Source organism: Danio rerio, chromosome 6 (genome assembly GCF_049306965.1).
Source record: "Danio rerio strain Tuebingen ecotype United States chromosome 6, GRCz12tu, whole genome shotgun sequence".
NCBI lineage: Eukaryota > Metazoa > Chordata > Actinopteri > Cypriniformes > Danionidae > Danio > Danio rerio.
Window position 1 is genome coordinate 29,877,962 of NC_133181.1, and position 22,322 is coordinate 29,900,283.

Sequence of the window (22,322 nt, forward strand, 5' to 3'; positions counted from 1 at the left end):
TTGACGGCTTATATAAACCAATATAGCGGCAGGGAAGAGCGATTCAGCACGTTTTTAGAAAAAATAAAAACAGGTCGCACTACAGCCATTATCTGCATTTGCAATAATGCTCCCATATATATTATGAGGTCGCATAGATAAATTTTTGGGCGCATATGCGACCAAAATGGTCGCAATTTCGAGCCCTGTGTATGTTTTCTTTTCAAATACCTACCTTTAATCTTCCTTTAAAAGATAAATAAAGAAAAATCCCAAACCACTGATACCATAGATGCAGTACAGAAAACTGTGACTATACAGCAAATGTGCTCCTGCCTGATTGACAGATGCGGTTATTAAAGAGCCATTACACAACTTTAACATTTTCACAAAGAATCTTAATGCTAAAAGTAGCTCTGAACTCTCCGATTTAGGAGAAAATATTAAAAATAATGTACATGTCAGTTAGTTTTACATCTGTAAAACATTAGGAGCAGTAAAGAGGTAAGTCACTAAAATAAAATTACAAACTATCCAGCAGGGCTGTTGCCAGCAATCTGTCTTGAAACAAAAACATTGGCGATACATTTGATCATAATGAGCTTTTGAAGAGGTATCGCATTAATTGGAAGGTAATTTGACTTTGGGGAGTGATAAAAGCTTGTCTTTGGAGGATAGTAAAGAACTTGCCTGGGACATGAGAGTTAGGGCAATATAATGTTTATATGTCAAGATTAAAAACCTCTATTATTCACAATATTCCCCATTTTTTCTGCAATTCACATACCCCACTGCACAGCACAAATGATGGACTCAAAAAGATTATATTTGTTATTGGCCACTGATTAATGTATTTAAGTTTTTTGTAAAACACTTTGAATGATAGTATTCTATGCTGTTTTGGCACTATAGAAATGTGATGGCTATACTTCTTCAGCCTGTCACATTGTATATGTGGGTAAAGAGACACCGGTTCAGAAATTTTAGCATGCCATGAATATCACCATTGTTGCTGTGTTCACAGGAGTTTTCATACATGTAACTGATGGAGATGAGGGTGGTATGGTGTAAATCTAGAGCCATATATACTTGCAAAATAAAAGAAAGTTTTGTAAACAAAAAAATAAACCTTTGAGTAAAAAAAAAAAAAAGGTTTTGAGAAATAAGAATGAAATTTGCAAACAAAAAAATAACTGCAAATAAAAAAACAAGCAGTGTAAAAAAAAAAAAAAAGTAAATTATCTGCAATAATATAAAAAAAAAACTTTATATATTTTTTTCTCATAGTACATGTATTGCCTTTACAAAACTCGTCTAGTCAATTGAAATGCTCATTTTGATTTGCTTTTTAGTGAACCATGTGTTTGCGATACTGTTTTCACTTTGCACCTCATGTTTCTGCGCGTTTCACTTTTTAGCCCTGATTTGACAAGGGGGCAGAGGCAAGAGAACTTGGCTGTTTATGGCAGGCCCAGACCTACTGGGCTGTAAAACCACCTCAGTGATACTAACTTGAGTGATTTAGTTTTTTTAACAAAATTTTCTATTCAAAAATATTTCAAAAATATTCTGTATTGCATCAACTTCAAGCAGTTACAAATTTAAGTACACTCAACTTAATAGTGCAAATTTGTTTAGTGAACTAATTTTTTTAGGTCAACTTAATCCATTTGATTGCTTGTAGAAGTTGATACAATATAATTCAAAGTTTTATGAACAAAAGATTTGCCAACTCAACTACAAATTATTAGATGTAACAAAAAACTGAAAAAGTTAAATGAACTAAATATAGCTTGTAAAAACTAAGACATTTACACAGTTGACTTAAAATTATGTGTTAAATGATCTTAATAAAGTTTGTTGTACCAATTTAAAAAATGCATTTTAAAAAGAAACCTTGAATGTCAGCACAAATAAACTTTAATAACATTTATTATAACTTCAAGAAAACATTTTCATTGAAGCAGATATGAAGTTCTGTCAATTCATTCATTCATATTAAAATTCCTTGAAGCAACGTATACAATCTGTAAATTTATACACCTCTAAAAAATCATGCCGAAATTTGTAAATCAATAGTTATAAATAATTTCTCAAACAGCCTTAAAATGAACCCTTTAAAATGTTTCATCATCTATTCAACATTTAAAGGCTTACACCAATTCATAACATTTGATATTGAAAACTAATTTTGTTCTCCCATGCTGAAACTGATATTCTGTGCTCTGCAAAAGTTCATGGAGTAAGAAACAAACTCTTTAGTGTTTAGTGGATTTTGCTCACCTCTGCTCAAACTAACGGATATTCATGTTGTTCATGCAGCTTTGAGGACTAAATCTCAACCCAATGCTTACTTTAATGAAAAGGAGAAAATTTGTTCGATGATAAGTGATGATGTCGCTTAAATGGAGGCAGGTCCGGCCATTAAGTGCAAGGTGAAAACAGCATCGCAAACTCACGGTTGACTAAAACGCAAATCAAAATGAGCACTGCAATTGACTGGACAAGTTTTGCAAAAGCAATGATAAAAAAACAGTTTTCAAATATATATAGTTTTTTTATTGCAAATATCTTTTCTAAAAGACATCCTATTTTTTTTTTGCACTGCTTAATTTTTATTTGCAGTTCTTTTTTGTTTTTTTTGCTAAATTTTTATTTTTTAAAAATATTTTTTTGCTTAGCATTTTTTGGGGGATTTGCATTTTAATTTTTTGCTCAATACTTTATTTTTTGTTTGCAAACCTTTTTTATTTTTTATTTTTCAAGTATATAGCCCTAGATTGACTCCATAGGGATGGTAAAAGCACATAAAAACTGTGCAGGTGTACAGAGTATAGGATCATTGCCTCAGTTCAGGATTCACAAACACAGTCAAAAAAAGTGTAATTGTAAGTCCATGATATCTATGCCAAGTAATTTAATTGACTTTCACCTTCTCAACACTCTGGTCTTCTTCTTCCATTCACCTCCCTGTTCGCCGGGTCCGCCTTGTCACCATGGGGAGCAGAGCCTTCGTTCACTCTGCTCTTTAGCTTTGGAATTCACTTCCTCCTGATCTCCGTAAACTAAACTCTCTTTTACAATTTAAATCCAAACTCAAAACACATCTGTTTAAAACAGCCTACTCTCTTTAACTCAACTGCACTTTTTTTTGTATTGTATTCTATTGACTTTTATTGAATGTTTTATTTAAAATGACTGTTATTGCTTTCCTGTCAATGATCAAGAAAGCTGCCTTTAAATAAAATGCATTATTATTATTATTATTATTATTATTATTATTATTATTATTATTGTTATTATCAGGTTGAAAACCACTCACCAAACTTGATGTATTCCATTCTTCCACCCTCATGTCAACTTTGGTTAGACTAGCAACAATGTGATTAAGCCTAAATATTATGAAAATGTAAATTCTCTTAACATTTTCCCTCTATTTTCCCTGTTGAACAGAAAAAAATATATATATTTAAGAATGCTTTGGAAACAGGTAAACAATGACTTTGATGTCATTTTATTTTACCTTTAATAGAAGTCAATAGCCACATTTCCACTGTCGGGTCAGTGCGAGCCAGGGCTTTTATCGGGCCGGGCCATTTGTCCAGGAGTTTGAGCAGTGAGGCCGAAATTTTGTTCCGTTTCCACTGTCAGGACAATAACTCAAAGCGCGGCATGCAAACCCCGCCCCCAGAACACCACATGCATCAAACGTCCACACAATCTGCCCAGTTCAGTGGGAATTAGGCAGACAAAGCACACCATCACATCATCACAAAGCGATTAAAATGAAGACAACCGAAAGAAACAAATTACTGTACATCATTACATTATATATTGATATGCACAGGCCTTTGTATATCCATCCATTATATTCATTTTCTCGCCAACCGATAGTTAGCATGGTACATCGAGTGGTCCCGCCAACAAACGGATTTACGAGCCAGCGAACCATCCATAATATAAAACCACAGAATTTATCCATTAATATCTCTGTAAAAAACGTTTTTTTTGTAACATCCTTGTTTCAACCTAAATGCTCTGGAGAGTCCTAAAACTATATGACGCTTTACATAAATTTCCCTGTTTTTTATAAGAATAAATTAAGAATGTTGCACATTTTTTGGTTATCTTAAGTGAAGGAAACCATGGGCCCTATCATACACCCGGCGCAATGTGCGATGCAATTGTTGTTTGCTAGTTTAAGCTCAGCGCAAGAGTCGTTTTTACGTTTTGCACCATGCTGTCTAAATAGCAAATGCATTTGCATTCATATGTGTGCCCATAGGTGTTCTGATTTATAAAAAGGAGGTGTGTTAAGGCGAATTGCTGGCCCATTGCTATTTTGAGGAACTTAAATAAACGGTTCAACAGATAAGATCAAAGCTGGTCTATTGTCCAGCGCAGAGCACGTTAGTTGTGTGCCTCGTTTACACATTGTTTAATACACACAGGATGTACAGCAATACGCAAATATCTTTACAAATAAAAAAGAATTAAAGGATTAAAATATTACAAAAATTATTATTTTCTAGCCTACATAAATATAAAAACCCTACTTTCATGCCTTCTTCATCTCAGGTGGGGCTTTTTCAGTTTATTCATGACAATTTGCTTTTGTATAATATTATTATTAGCAGTATTATTTATTATGTGCATATTTATATTTGTTTTAGTAAAAACAAGCTTAGATTTGTCCACCTGTCAGGTTTTAGACCATATGGGGCACAGCATGTATTTGGATAAAGGTTTTTGACCACACTTCATTATTATTGTTCATTTATTCATTTGCTGGAAATTAAAACTGAATTTAGAAATAGTTTTGAAACAAATCTTTGCGCTTAACAAATGAAATTAAATATGTATAGGCTAATGAATATCTGTGCGTACAACATGTTTCCCCATCCACGAGAGTGAAAACGAACGTAAACAATGAGGAGGCTCATCTCTCATTCTCGCGCTGTAGATGCTCTGTTTATCTGTTTTATTTCTAGTGTAGTGTTCAGTTTTTCCACTTACAAAGTCCGTAATGTAAATAACAAATGCGCTATGGGAATGGGAGATGAGACTCTGGTTAGTTTATTCTCAAAACTCACCTATAACTCATTAAGAGAATAAGCTTAACAGTGTAAGACCATACGCCAAGCGCAAAGTGGATTTTTCTGTCCTTAAAATAGTAAAAGTGGATTTGGACACGTTCTTTTAAAGCGTTTGTGCCCTGCGCTTTGGACTTTGCGCATGGATCGTCAAAATAGAGCCCTACAAGCGTTTCAGTGATAAAATATAGACGTTGTGCTTGCATACAGCAACTTTCCAAAATCTGTTTAAAAAATGTATTTATATAGCCTATACATTTAAAAAAAGTAATCTTAAATATTTCAGAAAGGTATATCTCCAGTGATTCTACCCAAAGCATAATTACGATTTAAAATAATAAATATCTATATAATAAAGCTCTACATTTAAAATTTCATTTTTACATTTTACCAAATCGTATAAAAACAGAAGTATTTGTTTGTGGACATGGAACACATTATTTATGTGCAGTTTATAAAGCAGTGCTGCACGACTGGATGACAGAAAAAGATATAGCCTCTAGTTTCTGACGGTTTTGCTCACCCAAAAATGCTGTTTGCACGGTTTGATTAATATCATGGTATCCAAATACGTTTTGAAATAATATTTCATAACTCTTATGTTGTGTATTGTTTTTTAGAAAATATTCAAAATATCTTTTTTTTTTCCAGATAGACCTTTTAAAATGAACATTTAAAATGGCGTAAAACTGTTTAATTTATTTGTATTGTATAGACCTAAAATGTTATAGCTTTTCTTTGTTTTATATTAGTTTATTTATTTAATTAGTTTTTATTATATCCAATATTTGTAATTCTTTAAGTAATTTCAGTAGCCTATTGCTTATTTTATCTAGATTTATGACGCCACAAAAGTGGACATGTAATTTGTAAATTTTTATGTCTTTCTGTTGTATTCAAATATGGTATTATCTTTAAATTAAAGAAAGAAAGAAAGAAAGAAAGAAAGAAAGAAAGAAAGAAAGAAAGAAAGAAAGAAAGAAAGAAAGAAAGAAAGAAATAAAGAAAGAAAGAAGCCGCTCTTGGCAATGACAGAGCTGTGAAGCGAGCGCTCTTTTGGCCAGTTTCTGTCACACACACACGCACATACATCTAAACGTGCAAATTGCATGCACAAACACACCATTTAAACTTGACTAAAACTCTCAACAACTGAAAGTTACTGGCTGCTGTGTCTTTTATATGGTGTAAAGATTATTATGCGTTATTGAAACATCAAGAAGGACGCCGCAAAGCAATATCACTTATTAAATTAAAACGTTATTATTATTTTATGCAACAGCCCTAAAATTAAAAGGGAAACATAAGGGCGATCTTACGCAAAAGACCCCTAGTCTATAATGTGTTTTATGGAATATCTTTACCTGACCAGTTGCTATGTTTTTTTCTTTCCTTTATTTATTGTTTGGCACATGTACTCATGCGTGATGGGAAAAATAGTGTAATGACAACGGCCCACCATCTTGCAAACTCCGCCTCTGCTTTCACTTCGCACCGAAGCCCCAGCTGGCTCTCTTTGGCCCAAGGTATTCGGTGGGCTGAAAAAGGCCAGCTGCTGAGCCCTGCTTTTGCCCAATCAGGCCCCGGAAGTGACTATGGAAATGCGACTGGCCCTGGCTCGCTCTCTTTAGGCACGACTGTGGAAATGCAGCTAATGGCTACTGCTTTCCCACATTCTTCAAAATATCTTCTTTTGTCCAGCTGATGAATTTCAGAAGCACTTGAGGATGAGTAATAGTGAGTACATTTTCATCTTAGTAGGGGAAATATCCATCCTACTAACATACACATCCACAAACGATACACATCCTAAAAACAACAATTTCTATACTTAAATAAACTTCAAAATATATTGTACACCCCTACTTTAAACCATACAAATAGCAATAAATATATTTGGATAGTCTGTTTTGCATCTTATAGTCGCCTACAGTCATGCTTTGATGGGAATGTCTGCTGTCATTTTCTGTAAAGGGAAGATCAGAATTTTGAAATTACATTAACTGTAAGTATGTTGTATGACGTTTTAATATAAACAAAAGCATGTGGCTAACACCCATATTTGGAAATTCATCACTTATACATACACCACAAAAGCTGAGTGGCCTCTAGACACATGTGACAGCATTCTCCCCATGGACCAGAGCCAAGCCTATGGCGGCAGATTGGCTGCAACATGAGAGAGGGACCAGCTCTTGAATTTAATGCCATCATAATGCTGGGTTTGTTTAGTGCCGCTAGCAAGAAGGATCCAATATCGACACATGTCATTGCATCATCCATCAGCCTGGCTTCAAAAACCTCCTGTCTTTTTGATGCTTCTGGTAAGGCCTCCCTCAGTAGCAAATCTGAGATCATTATTTTAGCATGTTATGGTTATTGTTGGATTAGTAAGTTGGTTCTGAATAGGAGCTCTTGAGAGTTCTTGAGTTTTTTAGTACAATATTTGGCACAGATACTATATACAGTATCACTTATGCTTCGGATAGTCCAAGTTGTTTTTGCAAGTGACTTTTCTTTGAAAGCTCAGACATCACCTGTAGTGATGCAGTTCATTCACTTTATAAACCATACTCACAAGCCATGCTCATGTTGGATGACCCCTTAATTTGTATTCCATGTACTCACTAATTCACTTTTTAAGATTGAATAATTTTGTAAAAAACTACTTATTATTATTTTTCTTACAATATTGCAATTGTGATTTCAGTTATTTATAATATATTTTCGATCATTTTCAGAAAAGACAAGAAGGGGAGTGAGGACAGTTGCAGCACTTTTTGCATTAGCTTTCAGTTTCTGAGAGACAGTTTATTGTGGAAATCCAAAATTTAATATAATAAACCCACATCTATTAGACATACAGCCACACTGCTATGTGTACATAAGATAATGTATGCAGAGATTAAACTTGAACAGACAAAGTCAAACAATGCAACTGTCTACGAGCAGAGGCAAGGTTGCAACATTCATTAAAATGTAATAATAAAAAAATTCTAAAACATCAGGTTGAACTTTTATTTTGTAAACAGACTAAATGTAAATTTGTTTAACTGTTAAATGTGTTAAATTGGCCATAAAAATACACACTAATAAAGGAACAAGCAACCAATTATCTGGGGTCCATTTTTCGTGCTTCTCTTAAATGATCTATGATTATTTATGTTCTTCAAACAAGTTTGCGAATCAGATTAAATTGTCTGGATGAATTGATTTCAGATCGCTGTGTGTGTTGTAAATGACAGATCCATTGGTCCTCAAAATCGTGATCAGCAATGCAACTATTTGCTGACGGCACAGCAGCATAATGACATCATCTGATTAATATTTAATTACTCTGTGCATGTGAGCAAAATTACATGAAATTTGTAGTAAATGGTTTGTTAAATATGATAAAGCAATAACTTTCCACCTTTGTTGTGGGCAACAGGCTTTACACTTACATGTGTCAAAAGTATTTAGCAATTTATTTAGTTTTACATTTAGATCGGACTTTAAGACTTTCTTCCTAATAATAGCCTATTCAAGTTTCTTAATTTGTGTAAGGAAAAACTGGCTGTTTAAATTACTTAAAAAAAAAAAAAAACATTTTTGATATTGGTAAAAGTGTCTGTGTCACCAGTCATTCCCCTCGCTGGCCAGCAGAGGTCATCATCACCGGACTTTTAGACATTACGTCATTCACTTAAACTGATAAGCACACACACCTGTTCCTCATCCCGCTAACGATCCACACTCACCTATATAAGCCACACTCTTACTCCAGTTCAGTGCGAAGTCTTGTTTTGCCCCAGCTAACACTACTGAGCGTTTCCTGATCCTTGCCTGCTTTCCCGTTGACAACTTTGCACTGTATCTCAACTCTGTCTTGCCTGCCCTGAACTCTAGCCTGCATCCTGACTTTGATCCTCGCCGCCTGCCTTTGACCCATGCCTGAATACTCACCTTGTGTTTGCCAGCCGCCAGACCTTCGACTAACTACAACTGTGTTAGATGTGAGTTTGCACGCGCTTAACATCTGTGTTTGTTATTAAACTCTGTTTAATAAATATACTGCAAATGGATCCCTCTGTGTCAGACCCTTCGTTACAGTCTGCATCTTTAGCGAACCATCATAATATAATAATAATAATAATGAGTTTTCTACTGAAGAAATTATCACATAAGGCTGATTTTTCTCATATTGATGGAGGGTCTAAATGAGAATGTGTAGTATGAATATCATCACTATAGTGATGTAGTAATGTTGCAACCGTCCCCATTCTCCACTATAGTAAGCTAACACAATAATACTGTAATGTTTCACAATGGCCAAAAAAAATCCTAGTTTCAAATTTAGTAACAATCAGTTTGCCAGTTAACTATATACTTAAACAAATTGCATCTTAAATCAGCAATCTTAACCCAGCAATAATTATTAGATTTAGTAGAGTTTTAAATTTAGAAGCTAAATATTCCAATCAGAAGTAAAACTTTTTAAAACTTTAAACCACAAAATGACCGGTTTAAGATAACCTTTGGGATTTCAGTCTAATCATTAAATGGGTTTACTGCTGTTGTTGGTGTTACAGGTGTCTATTGCCAAAAAAACTCTTTTGGTGTATTTGAATTTAAAATACCAGATCAAACTATAATTCTGCAAAAAATAGATGAATGAATCTGTTAATAATGTTGTTGTGTATCATCGTGCTATGCGTAAAGCTTTGACCTACACAGTGATCGTTTACTGACAAGCTAGGCAGTGTAAAATGTCCATTATCACTGACAATTAAATCCGCGCCAAAATAAGGAATTGTCCCAGTCATCCTTCACTGTACAAGATGTGAACATAAGTAGCAACTTTTCAAAGATTCAATTTTTAACGTCAAGTTCAATTGGAGTCCACCATAATAATATTAACCAAAGCTCTGCAATTATTCGAAATTCTGTTTCGATTTTGACGATATTTCATGTTTATGAAAAATAATAACCAGGATTAAATAGTTAAATTGCATTTTTATTATTTTAAAATTGCTTTAAATTTCTCTACATTCATATCTCCTCAAAGCCAGATTGCAGTAAAACCATGTAAATTGACTTTTGCAGCGTGGGACGTGTTTCATTAATTGCTATTCGTATTATTAAGTGTTTTAAGACTTTGTTCATGTTCATACACCCTTGCAGCCGCTGTCTTTGTGTTCCTTTTTGGCTTGATTTGTTTACTTGCTACATCTCTTAACTACATCACACTCACGCTCTGGTTAGTGTCAGAGCACTCTATTAAGCCGATGACGATTTATATAGTATATGCTGAATCAGTCATCGATGTTAACCTGACAAGATGCAGCATGTGGAACCTGCCAAAACAATTAGCCAGACTGACACTCACTGTAGTTCGCAAAGGCCGTCCGACAACTTAGAGTTCACCCTAAAATAAAAATTCTGTCATCAATTAATCTTCCAAATCTCTCTTTTTTTTTTTTTTTTCAAAAGAATAAAGAACCCCTTGAGTGTGAGTAAATAAGGAGTACATTTAATTTTTTTTCATAAACTGCTCTTTTAATTGCATGCATGCTGCATGATTTTTTAAGTTACGTTTAATTACTAGTGAATGCACTTAAGGCAGTCATTTTATAATTGTCATTTGTGAAGTTTATGATCATGGCTTTGTGGTTACGGTTTACATAATCTAAGAGCATTAATTGGAAATTCATTGGTACAATTTATAAACCTTTCTCTTAGAATGCAAAATTACCTATTATGCTTTTGCGTGTATGCGTGAGGAGGATGCTTCGAACTTCCGGTCGGCAGCTTAATGAGTATAAACATAGACATAGGGACAGCTTTGAAACAATATTTTAATCTATTTTACTTGTTTTAACTGTCTTTGAACTGATACTGCTGTTGATCAATGCCACCTTCTGGACTGATTATTTAAAAAATGTGACCTGATAGGAATAAAAAACAACATTTGCGAGTCATTTACCATTACCGTCTGACAGCATCATGTGCCATTTAAATTAATCCTCGTTATCTCAAAAAAGTGATAATTTTCTCTTTTTTTTCAAATATGAAACCAACTCAAACAAATGTAATTCATCAAAATGTTTGACACACACACACGTAGCCTACAGCACAAAGAAAAAAGAAAAAAAGTGTCATTTTGAAATGAAAGAAAAACACATACCATAGTAAATACTACACATTACATACTAACTAAATGAAACCTAAATGAGTCCTGATTAAAATCAACATGCAAATCAGCCAGCAGAGTATCAGTAACACTTATTTTTTTGGAAACTGCATGGCATAACGTTACATACCTTTTAAGCTTCATGCCAGTAATTTGGTTTGTTCTACAATACAGTGATCTATTGCAAGTGCACAGCATTGAAGAGCTGCTGAGTACAGTATAACAGCTGACAGTTCGGGACCATCGACTCTGTATTTCAGCATCTGATCTGACAGCAAACATTGAATAATAAGAATTTATCGCTCTCGCTTGAACCACATCTGACAGAAGTGTATTGGCTTTACACACTGGTATTGACAACCATTTTCGGATCAAGATTTACCAGTTGTAAATGGAAGTTCTAAGCATCCTACTGGTAGGCGCTGGTCGCTATGGTGCCCCCCCATACAGCAACGAAGTAAAGGGTCTATAAACTGAAAGAACAAATTACAAAGCATCACACTACAAGTTTTGTTTCAAGCTAGTAGATTGTGACTTGTTTTGCAATCATGACTTTGTTTTACAAGTCACTAGTTTAAACTCTGACTTTATATCAAAATCAATCATTTTCTTCCAAAACTAAATATATTTTATAAATTTCCCGGACATATAGTATAAAGATACATACACATTGGAGTTGTGCTGTAAGGCACCATTGACCCCCATAAGCTTTAAAGCGGAACAACATGCTGGTGTGTAAGTGCCATTTATTTCATGACTTTGCATCAAACGCTTTGTGTGTTGTAGCAACAAATTGCCTCTAATTGTGCCAAAATAGTTGCAAAGATACATAATCAATAGGGTAGTGCAGCTGTTTCCAAAAGAGCCTTTAAACACAGCTGCTGCTGCTGCACCCAACATCCCCCTTCTCTCTTCTGACTCGTCCTCCACCCATGTTTTTCATTTTCTGTTCGCTTTCAAAAGCTGTCACCTTAACAACGGGCCGTATAATAAGTCCCTGTTCCCTTATGAGCCCTGAACCCCAAAACCGCTCCGAGCCGGGTGCTGGTTTGCCCCTCTTTGTAGTGTATGGAATTAAAGGTCTCAGAATGACTGTTTGAAAATGTTTTATTAAGGTTTGCGAAGCCCTTGGCTCCAGTTGGGAACAGGGGGACTATTGTCCCTTCATGTTGTAGAGGCTGCTGTTCAGCTTAGCAGTAGATGAGCGTTAGCTGCAGATTTCAATAGGACCTGTATATTTGTGTGTACTTATGTTTCTTTGCAGGAAGAATGAAGGTGATTCTACTTTCACCTTTTTACAGTCTCCACCCTATGCTTTCTTTTGTTGTTGCTGTGTTTGAATCAGCTGAGGCAGCATGTTGTTTTGTTGGAAAGAAACATGTGGTTTTTGTTAATAGGGACTGGGTGTCTGGCACCACGATATGCACTGGGGGTTAAAGGAAGATAGGAGGGGTTGGTGGGGTAATGGGACATTGAAGACATTTAGAGTAATGACCCAGGTTGAAGCATGGTAATCAATGAACACACACTGCCCTTGACAACCAACTTTCTCCTTGCTACACAAATGATAGATATCAAATAGACAAACAACAGACACTGCAGAGCAAAAACAAATGTACTGTACAATATGTAAGAAACAAAACTGTGGTATTAAGATTTCAGAGAGAATGGTGCAGGTTGTCAATTGTTTAACTGCAGGGCATTTCCCAGAGAAGGCTTAGGTCCTTGTCTTGACAACAAAAACTTGCATGAACATTTCTAAAGATAAAGTTCAATGAACACACAGTGAGCAGGGAATGTTATCGCAATAAATGTGCCTTCGAGCAGTCTTTTATAGGCATTTCGGCAAAAGGAAAACAAACAATTAATGAAAGATTTTTTGTTTTACGAAATTAACAAATGAAAGGCCACATGGAATCTGCGCCTGTAGGAATCTACAGATATTTGAGCCCATCGTTCAACCTATTTATTTTATGTAATTATGTGTAAATACACTCATCGGCAACATTATTAGGTACACCTGTCTTACTGCTCGTCAACGCAAATTTTTAATCAGCCAATCTCATGGCAGCAACTCAATGCATTTAGGCATGTAGACATGTTCAAGACGATCAGCTGCATTCAAACCGAGCATCAGAATGGGGAAGAAAGGTGATTTAAGTGACTTTGAATGTAACATGGTTGTTGGTGCCAGACGGGCTGGTCTGAGTATTTCAGAAACTGCTGAACTACTGAGATTTACACGCACAACCATCTCTGGCATTTATAGAAATGGTCTAAAAAAGAGAAATCATCCAGTAAGCGGCCGCTCTGTGGGCACAAATAGGAAGACCACACCGGGTGCCACTTCTGTCCGCTAAGAACAGGAAACTGAAGCTACAATTTGCACAGGCTCACCAAAATTGGACAATAGAAGATTGGAAAAACGTTGCCTGGTCTGATGATGGTGTAATGGTGTGGGAGAATATTTTCTTGGCACATTTTGAGCCCATTAGCACTAATTGAGCATTGTGTCAATGCCACTGCTTACCTGAGTATTGTTGTGGACCATGTCCTGATGGCTACTATAAGCAGGATAACGCACCATATCATAAAGCGTGAATCATCAATAGTTTCTTGAACATGACAATGAGTTCACTGTACTCAAATGGCCTCCACAGTCACCAGATCTCAATCTAATAGATCACCTTTGGGATGTGGTGGAACAGGAGATTCGCATCATGGATATGCAGCTGACAAATCTGCAGCAACTGCATGATGCTATCATGTCAATAAGGTCCAAAATCTCTGAGGAATATGTCCAGTACCTTGTTGAATCTATGCCACCAAGGATTAAAGCAGTTCTGAAGGCAAATGGGATCCAACCCGGTACTAGTAAGGTGTACCTAATAACGGTGTACCTGTTGCTTCATTAACCAAACAAGTGGTTCTGTTTGGTTTTTGATTGTAAACCCTAAATAGATCATTTTTATTTATTTTAAGTTTTAGGTTTACACCCTTATGCTCTCAAAATCATCTCAGATCAATCAGGAAAAAAACACAAAAATTCAGGCCCTACTTCCATTTGTAACTGATTTACACTTATTGACTTATATTGTCAAGATTAAACCTTAATTGCACTTCGGCCTATGTGCAATATAAGACAAAGAAATATTTGGGTGGTATAAGAAAACCCTTTGAAGTATACTTTTAATATTTTTGCTTTTAAATTTATTCTCTGTAAGTGTCACTAAATCATGTTAAGACAAATTATGAACAGTCTTAAGGGGTCTACAAGGTGATCAGTCAGTGTAATGTGCATGTGCATATGTCTTCACAGCTGGAGCAGATGCTGTTGCAGCAATCAGGAGATTCAGACCAGCAGAGTGTCTATGGTGCGGATCAAGGGTGGCCAAGAGAGGAAGGACGTTCGTACAGGCTGAAGCTCCAAGCCTATCAAGAGAGCCAACACAGACAGGCTCAGCTGGTGCAGAAACTACAAGCCAAGGTCTACTGTTGGTCTCATTCAACACAACTAATTTGTTCAAAGATAGTAAAGTGTCTTGAAGTGCATTTACCTTAGAATATGCATTACGAAGAGAAATCATGATGATTTATTTGTAAATGTAGAGTAAAAAGAAACGTCTGTCAACAGTTGCTCCAGTATAAGAAGAGATGTGGAAATCTAGAGCAGCAAGTGCTGGAGAAAACCTCTGAGTCGGAGAAGCTGAGACTCTCGGTTAGTCTTACTAAACGACATTCTAACATTTACAGATACAATAGGACACTGTAATCCTACTCACAGAATTTTCATTTAGAGCTGTCTAATTTCAAGAAATATTTTTGCCCTCTAACTTTTGTCAGTATTTTAGTATATAAGGTAAAAACCTGCATCTGTATTTAGCTCCAGTCACACCTAGACTCCTCAGCACACCGTCTTCAACGCTTTGAGCAGGAACACAGCCTGGATGTCCAGAATAAACTTGCACTGCTTGATGATGAGCAGAAACGGTGAGAAAGTAAAGGTTATCAAGGTAAAACAGTGAGTCAAGATTAGGAACCAATGTTGAATTAAACATTTTGAATAAACCTGTTTTCTTTTTTTATTTTAGCCACTATGTGAAGACAGAATTTAAGAAGTTGGAGGCAGTTTTTAGGGGAGGAAATACCCCACTAAAACCTAGTTTTCTGCTGGTTATTAACTTAAAAACAAAACAAAAACAAAACAAAAAATGTCCAGCTTGCATGACAATCCTGTAGCTAACCCAGATATGTCTAGATCAACTAATAAACAGCATAGACCAGATTAGAACAAGTAATCACAAATTTGATCCATATTAAACAATAATACCTACCTTACACTAGCTAATGGGGTGGGTAGCATTTTCACCTCACAGCAAGAAACTCGCTGGTTCGAGCTTCAGCTCGCATTTCTGGGTGGAGTTTGTATGTTCTCAGGGTGCTCCGGTTTTCCCCGCAGTCCAAAGACATGAGCTATAGGTGAATTGGGTAAGCTAAACTGTTTGTAGTGTATGTGTGTGAATGGGAGTGTATGGTTTCCCAGTGACGAGTTGCAACTGAAAGGGCGTTCACTGTGTAAAACATATGCTGGATAAATTGGGGTTTCATTCCGCGTTGGCGACCCCTGATTAATAAAGGGACCTAAGCTGAAAAGAAAATGAGGGAATGAATGAATAAATGAGACTAGCTAACTTCCAACAGCTACCTGATGACAGACTTGTATAGCAAATGAATAGCATGGATCAGCTAAAGAGACTTCCAGTCTTGGATCACCTAATAATTAACCTAGATCAGCTAATTACCAATTTGGACAAGCTTAACAGGTTAATGGCCATTTCAATACATCTATGAGCACCTCAAACCAGCTGGAAACCAGTTACTATGTTTCAAAACAGAAGTGCCATACCTTAATCCTTAGGGTACAGTTTTTTTACCATCAATCCACTGGAAAACAAAACATGAGCAACTTATCAGGTAGGCAATAGAGACTAAATGCTCCTAAACAAAAATGATCAAAACAAGTCCAGAATCTTCTAAAGCTACTAACCAAAAGCAGACTTGGAAAACAGTAAACAAGTCATGATCCCACATTTAAGAGAATATAGCAGAATCTTTCTTAATAAAGTCTCCTAGCTGCCTAATTCAGTCCTCACAAACCCATGCTGGAAAGGGGTGTGATAAAACAAAAGGTATACAGTTTGTCAAACTTAATTATCACAGCCTTGTTCACAATCTCAGCCAAATAGTTTTTATTACACTTCATACAAAGTGCTGGCCAACCTACAGTTCCAGATGCCTGCCTTTAAAGGAGTGTGATTTACTGTGCCACTCGCCCCTAATTGAAACGGTTATGGCAAACTCTGAGCCATCCAGCTGCCAAGCTCTTATTCATTTTTTAAACCTTAGTGCCTCTGTCAGAGAGCATAATGCAGTGCAGTTCATCCAGTCATCTGAGGCTCTGCAGCCTTGTAACACAGTTCATTTAATTTTCTATGTCAGAAAAGTCAACTGTGCCATGGCTCATGAGACTTTTATTGCATTCCGCAATTAACTGAGATTCAGCAGGGCAGAAATGTTAAATTGAAAATTAATGTTATGCTGTCTGCCTTGGAGCTGCATTTTCTCAGAGGGGCACAAACTGCAGAAAGCACAGGGCAAATCTACTTATTGAAAATGATTAAACACATTCTCAAAGCTTTGATCGTGTTTCTCTCTGTTCATCATCCCTTTGATGATCGTTTTGTTAGTTGCTGTTTTGCCTCACACCCTGGCGTCAATCTTTGTAAGTAACTGGGTGGATTCTGCCACGAATGATGTAAATAACCCTCTAAACTATTTGACAAGCAAATCTGGTGGCAATTAGGCTGGAGCTGACATGGACTTTATAAAACTGTCACGCACATTCCCCTCTAAGCGTGGCTGGCAACACAGAATGTGACGTGGGCCTTTATGAGTCCGTAAACCTAGAAGCTGATAGAGGAGTGCGGTGAGATCATGTGCAAAGTTTAGAAAGAATATTTGGCTCATGGCTTAACAGGTGGAAGTCCCAGTAATACAGTGCTCTGAAGCGGTTCCATCTATTTCACAGGTGTTCTGGTTTGAGCCAGGTGAACGCACTGCTTCGGGAACAACTTGAACAAGCCAATGAAACCAATCAGGCCCTGACGGAAAGCCTGCAGAAAGCACGAGATGAGGCAGAACAAAGGGACACGCGACTCAGGAGGGAACTTGAGGTGAGAGGGAGGAGGGAAAAAAAGACAGAGGGAAGGAAGGAGAGATCTGTAGTGTATGTTTTTATCCAAATCCACAGTTTAAGGAAAATCTCTTCTTAATCCAACCCAATGAAACTCAACTCTGGAACTTGTGGAATTCCACCCTGGTGCCTGTTTTGTCAGTCTGGACCCTGTCTTTGTTTTAAATCATTGTTGTGATTTTCTCAGCTGTTGTTTCCTGTGAAAACATTCCAGTTGATTGGAAAAAAGAATGAGAATTCATTGCTCTGTGCAAACATCTGGTGATATGGTGGAACTCGTTTCGTTTTTAGTCACATTCAGAATAGGTTAAGGTATTATTTGTGCATGCGAGTCTATGTGGGTGTCTGCGCCGATCGGTTTAAATGTGTGCTCGTGTGGGTGCATTCATTATTTTTCATATGTGTGCATTAAAATGGAGACGTCTTTAACCTTATGCTCTTAATCCCACCCCTCTTTACCAAACCTGCCGACCATATGTTCATATAATCATTCTGCAGATGAATACCTCCCGAAACAGCCGCGAACAAGTCCGTGTACGATCTTTGTGGCGTCAAGTTGCCTTCCTGCGGAGCTCTTTCACCCAGCTGCGGGCCTTTGCTGACAGGTGAGTCTAGCTTGCGGCAAAAAACTTACTTCCAAACCAACCACCATTTATCCCTGTTTGAGATCAAAGCTTGGTGGGTCACCTGGGTCAGCCCTCACCCATCCTGTCTACATCGTCCAGGGAAATGTGATGGTTAGATTGCCCTATAGATTAGCCTTGAGTTATCCATCAGAGCCAAGCTTGATGAGGGCTCAACCTGTGTAAATGCTGTGATCATTGTTGAGTAATTTGCAGTAATGTGGATTACTCAACACATGGACAGCAGAGAAAGTATTCACGACCCTTACTCAGACACGACACCGTTCAAAGAGTTTATTCCCACACCACAATAAACTTTCGGCCATCTGGCTCTCGTCACTTGTGAATGAAACACAATTTCTTGGGAATTTAGGAGAACAAGAATTTTTGTTGTATCAGAACATTTTGCTGCTGGTTGTAATAGTTTTGCCCTAATAACTGTGTTTCACAGGAGTTTATCGGATTTGCAAGCAGAGTATGCAGCAACTAGCCATCGTCTCCGTGTGGCCTGTCTAAATTTGGAAGCTAGCAAGAGCCAGTCTTGTACCACCGCTAGCAATGGAGTATCAGCACTGGAGACCCAACTGAGAGACAAGCTGAGAGAGGCCATGCAGCTCCAAGCTCGCTTTGATGCAGAGAAAGTAGAGCTTAGCTCTAGGTATAACCTGTCTTATGCCAAATTCAGGCTGCACGATTTTCAAAGTAGTTGTGTCACAGATATTTTTATACTTCATGACTATATAGGCTAGCATTCTGTTGGGGATGTGTTTACACTGTAGGATGGATCGGCAAGAGGTGGTTTCACACACATGACATTACAACAGAAAAATTGCCAACAACTTTTTCTCTGTCCTACGTTTCATGTTTCAACTACGTTTCATAACCAAACGCACACGAGAAATGACATGAAAACAACACATGGTCACATAGTATATATTTAGTTTTTAACTACATAATGAGAAGCCTTTAGTAGGGTAGAAAATGTACTAATTTTGCTCACCTGGCCTTTGAAGGGAATTGGCAATTTCTCTTCAATGTTTTTCTTTTTCGACCCGGTTGTGATATTGCTCAGATGACACGTCAAACAGACATGGGTGCTGCTCCACTAGTTTTTTCTTTGTTTCTTGTGTCCAAATAGACCACAAAGAAGCTCTTTTTAACTTCTCCCCTATCCTCCCGCTGGCTTGCAGATACCCATACTAGTGGATCCTGCTCTCTGATTGGCTGTTGGTGTTAGTTGATGTTAGTTTCAGTCAGAACACATTTCACACGGCGTGATACTGAACTGCCGACAGCTCAAGATATTTAGCATGGCAAATATCTCACGGGTGTCCGTGTCATTTTTGATTGTTCACATTGTGTGATTGTTACATTAATGAGCACCGATTTGCCTGTGATTTCAGGCATTTATCTGCGATTTCCTGTCAGCAAGTCAAAATCGGGGCTAAAATCGTGCATTCTGAACTCGGCATTACTGTTTACATGAAGCTCCTATTCATTTTTCACCAATAATATCATGCGTAAGTAGCATGCTGTTATAAATACATATGGTATTTTGTTAAATGATCAAATTCCAAGAATTTTGCCATGTCATAAATTTCAGCACCTACAGTATCCCAATGCTTTGAATTGAATTATTGATGTCCTGAACTCAGTTTCTTCATGACTCATTGTGCATCGTCTTAAGTGATATCATACAGGGAAGGTCAGCATGGATTGCCTCATCCATCCAACTCTGTGGCATGCCAAAACTAGAGAGAGAGAGAGTAGGCCTCTTTATTTGCTCTTCAGTATCCACTACATTCTTCAATTACTAGTATAATGTGTCAGTGGTCTATGACAGTTTCTTTTGAGAGCGAATCCACGGATTTGACAAAAAAGGGTTGGGGTCTTCTGATGAATGGAGTCATTGCGGCTTCTCTCTTCTACATCTTTTCATCAGTGACAGTTTTATAATGAAGAAAGCAGAGATCTCTCTCCATTTTGATATATGAACTTTTAGCTGAGATTTATTGCAATGGGAACAAAGGGCCACAGACAAACGAGGATCAAATAAGTGCACCGTGTACTGTTTGATCATTTTGACTCGGCTGCTTTAATGTTTCACACATGCACATTTTTCTATACTGTGATAGTATGTGTGGTCATGCAAAAGAATTTGTACTGTAGGTATTAAAATACTTCAGAAACTCATACATTAAATCTGTGCCTACTCAGCTTGCAAAGTACAACATCAAATCAAGTTACAGTATGTGCTATATTTCTTATAGGAAAAAGTACACCTTCTCTCTGAAGTTAAACAATTATATATCCAAAAGACAGTGTTTAATGAACGGGAAACTTCAAAAAAGGGTTCAATTCTCTTAAACAAAATTGATCAGTACTACTCCAGAATCTTCTAAAGCTACTGACCAATGGCACACCAGGGAAAAAAAAAGTCATGGTACCACTTTCTTAATGCTTTGATAATTGGATATGCAAAGTCTAACATATTCACATATTTTGGCAGAATCTTGGAATTGGGAGAAATGGTGAAACAGCTCAGAGCACAGAACAGCGAGAAGGAAAGCAATCTGATTGCACTGCGGAGCAATTTGAACAAGATGGTAAGCAGAAATACAGCACATTTATAGTGCTGCTGGAATCCTTAATTGGGGTGTGTGGCTAAAAGAGTAGGGTTGATAAACCCTGTCACTTCGTTAATGACTTGTCTGGATGCAGTTGTCTTGTCTGGTGTGTGTCATGATGGTTCAAGAAGCTGCACTTTGACCTGAATACTTTCATATACAGGAAACAAATCGGTCTGAAGACAGAGCAGAGAGGGATGCCTTACGCAGTGAGATCAGCAGCCTGCATCAGATACTCCACAACATTAATCAGGTTTACTGAACATGATTTAGATATTTTGGATTAGAAGTGCTTAATGTTATGTCAGTAATGCCGTGGTCACAAAGTCTGACCATGCCAAAATCTGTTGTATGGCGCTGCGAAAAGTGGCAGGATTGAAAAGATGATTAGATGTTCCAATAGTCCATATTTTAAATTTCTGTCTAGAGAGGTCATGTTTTGATCTTCAATTGGTCTCATGCAATAACTTGATGCAATTTTGCAGGTCTGCGTTTATCTAGCTTGAACTTCTTTGCGACGCAGTCAACTGCACGAGTTTGCGTTTCCGGTCTGACGTATTCATGTGCGTATGAATGGAAGTCAACACTACCTGACAAAAGTCTTGTTGTTGATCCCAGTTGTAAGAGCAACAAATAATAAGTTGACTTCTAGTTGATCATTTGGAAAAGTGGCAGAAAGTAGATTTTTCTCATGAATCATTTGATTCATCCCAATCATCACAAATACTGCAGACGACCTATTGGAACCCGCATGGACCTAAGTTTCTAACAGTTTAGTGATGGAAAATTCATGGTTTGGGGTTGCATTCAGTATGCGGGCATGCTAGAAATCTGCAGAATGGATGGCAACATCAACAGCTTAATGTATCAAGACATTTGTGCTGCCCATTACATTACAAACCACAGGAGAGGGCAAATTCTTCAGCAGGATAGCGCTCCTTTTTACACTTCAGCCTCCACATCAAAGTTCCTGAAAGCAAAGGTCAAGGTGCATTTAGCATGTCTGGGGTGAGATGGAGGAGGCATTGAAGACGAATCCAAAGGATCTTGATGAACTCTGGGAGTCCTGCAAGACTGCTTTCTTTCCCATTCCAGATGACTTTATTATTAATATATCTTTATTAATAAGATTTGAGTCATGCAGTCGTTCAAGCTAATGGGAGTCATACACGATATTAATTCATTAATTCAAAATCGTCAAGTAGACGTTATTACAGTATTTGTTGTTCCTAAAACTTGGATAGGTGACAACTTTTTTTCAGGTGGGGTATGGGGTGAAACATCCAGTGTGATCACGGTTTTACTCACGAAATTAATGTTTTTTCAGTAATATTGTAATGTGATATTTCAACAGAATATTGTCAACTCATCTTTTGTTTTCTCTATTAGGTGGTCAGTGGAGAGGTTTCCCGAGACTGCTCATCCAAACATGAGCACTCTTTTATTTCTGCAGGATCTATATCCATATCTCAACGAGAGGGTCCACTGATAGCTGTGCAAAAAGCACTGTTACAGCGGCAGACACAAACTGAGGTTTGCAACAAACCTTCAACATACCAACCTAAATGATACAGT

General features: G+C 37.1%; 1 protein-coding gene across 7 annotated transcripts in view; it reads left to right on the forward strand.

The window, feature by feature from the left end:
- The window catches only part of crocc2 (ciliary rootlet coiled-coil, rootletin family member 2), an 86,106-nt gene that overhangs the window by 27,526 nt on the left and 36,258 nt on the right, over window positions 1–22,322 (forward strand). For 3 of the 7 annotated variants that reach the window (XM_073954135.1, XM_009302427.5, XM_073954136.1), the window contains 9 exons: window positions 14,564–14,731; window positions 14,879–14,962; window positions 15,128–15,234; window positions 17,333–17,477; window positions 17,996–18,102; window positions 18,572–18,778; window positions 20,630–20,726; window positions 20,911–21,000; window positions 22,137–22,280. In XM_073954135.1, coding sequence (XP_073810236.1) covers window positions 14,564–14,731; window positions 14,879–14,962; window positions 15,128–15,234; window positions 17,333–17,477; window positions 17,996–18,102; window positions 18,572–18,778; window positions 20,630–20,726; window positions 20,911–21,000; window positions 22,137–22,280 — 1,149 coding nt within the window. Of the gene's footprint in view, window positions 1–8,844; window positions 9,068–14,563; window positions 14,732–14,878; window positions 14,963–15,127; window positions 15,235–17,332; window positions 17,478–17,995; window positions 18,103–18,571; window positions 18,779–20,629; window positions 20,727–20,910; window positions 21,001–22,136; window positions 22,281–22,322 lie in introns of those variants that run through there. The other 4 variants (XM_073954133.1, XM_073954132.1, XM_073954137.1 and 1 more) reach the window with 4 other exon arrangements.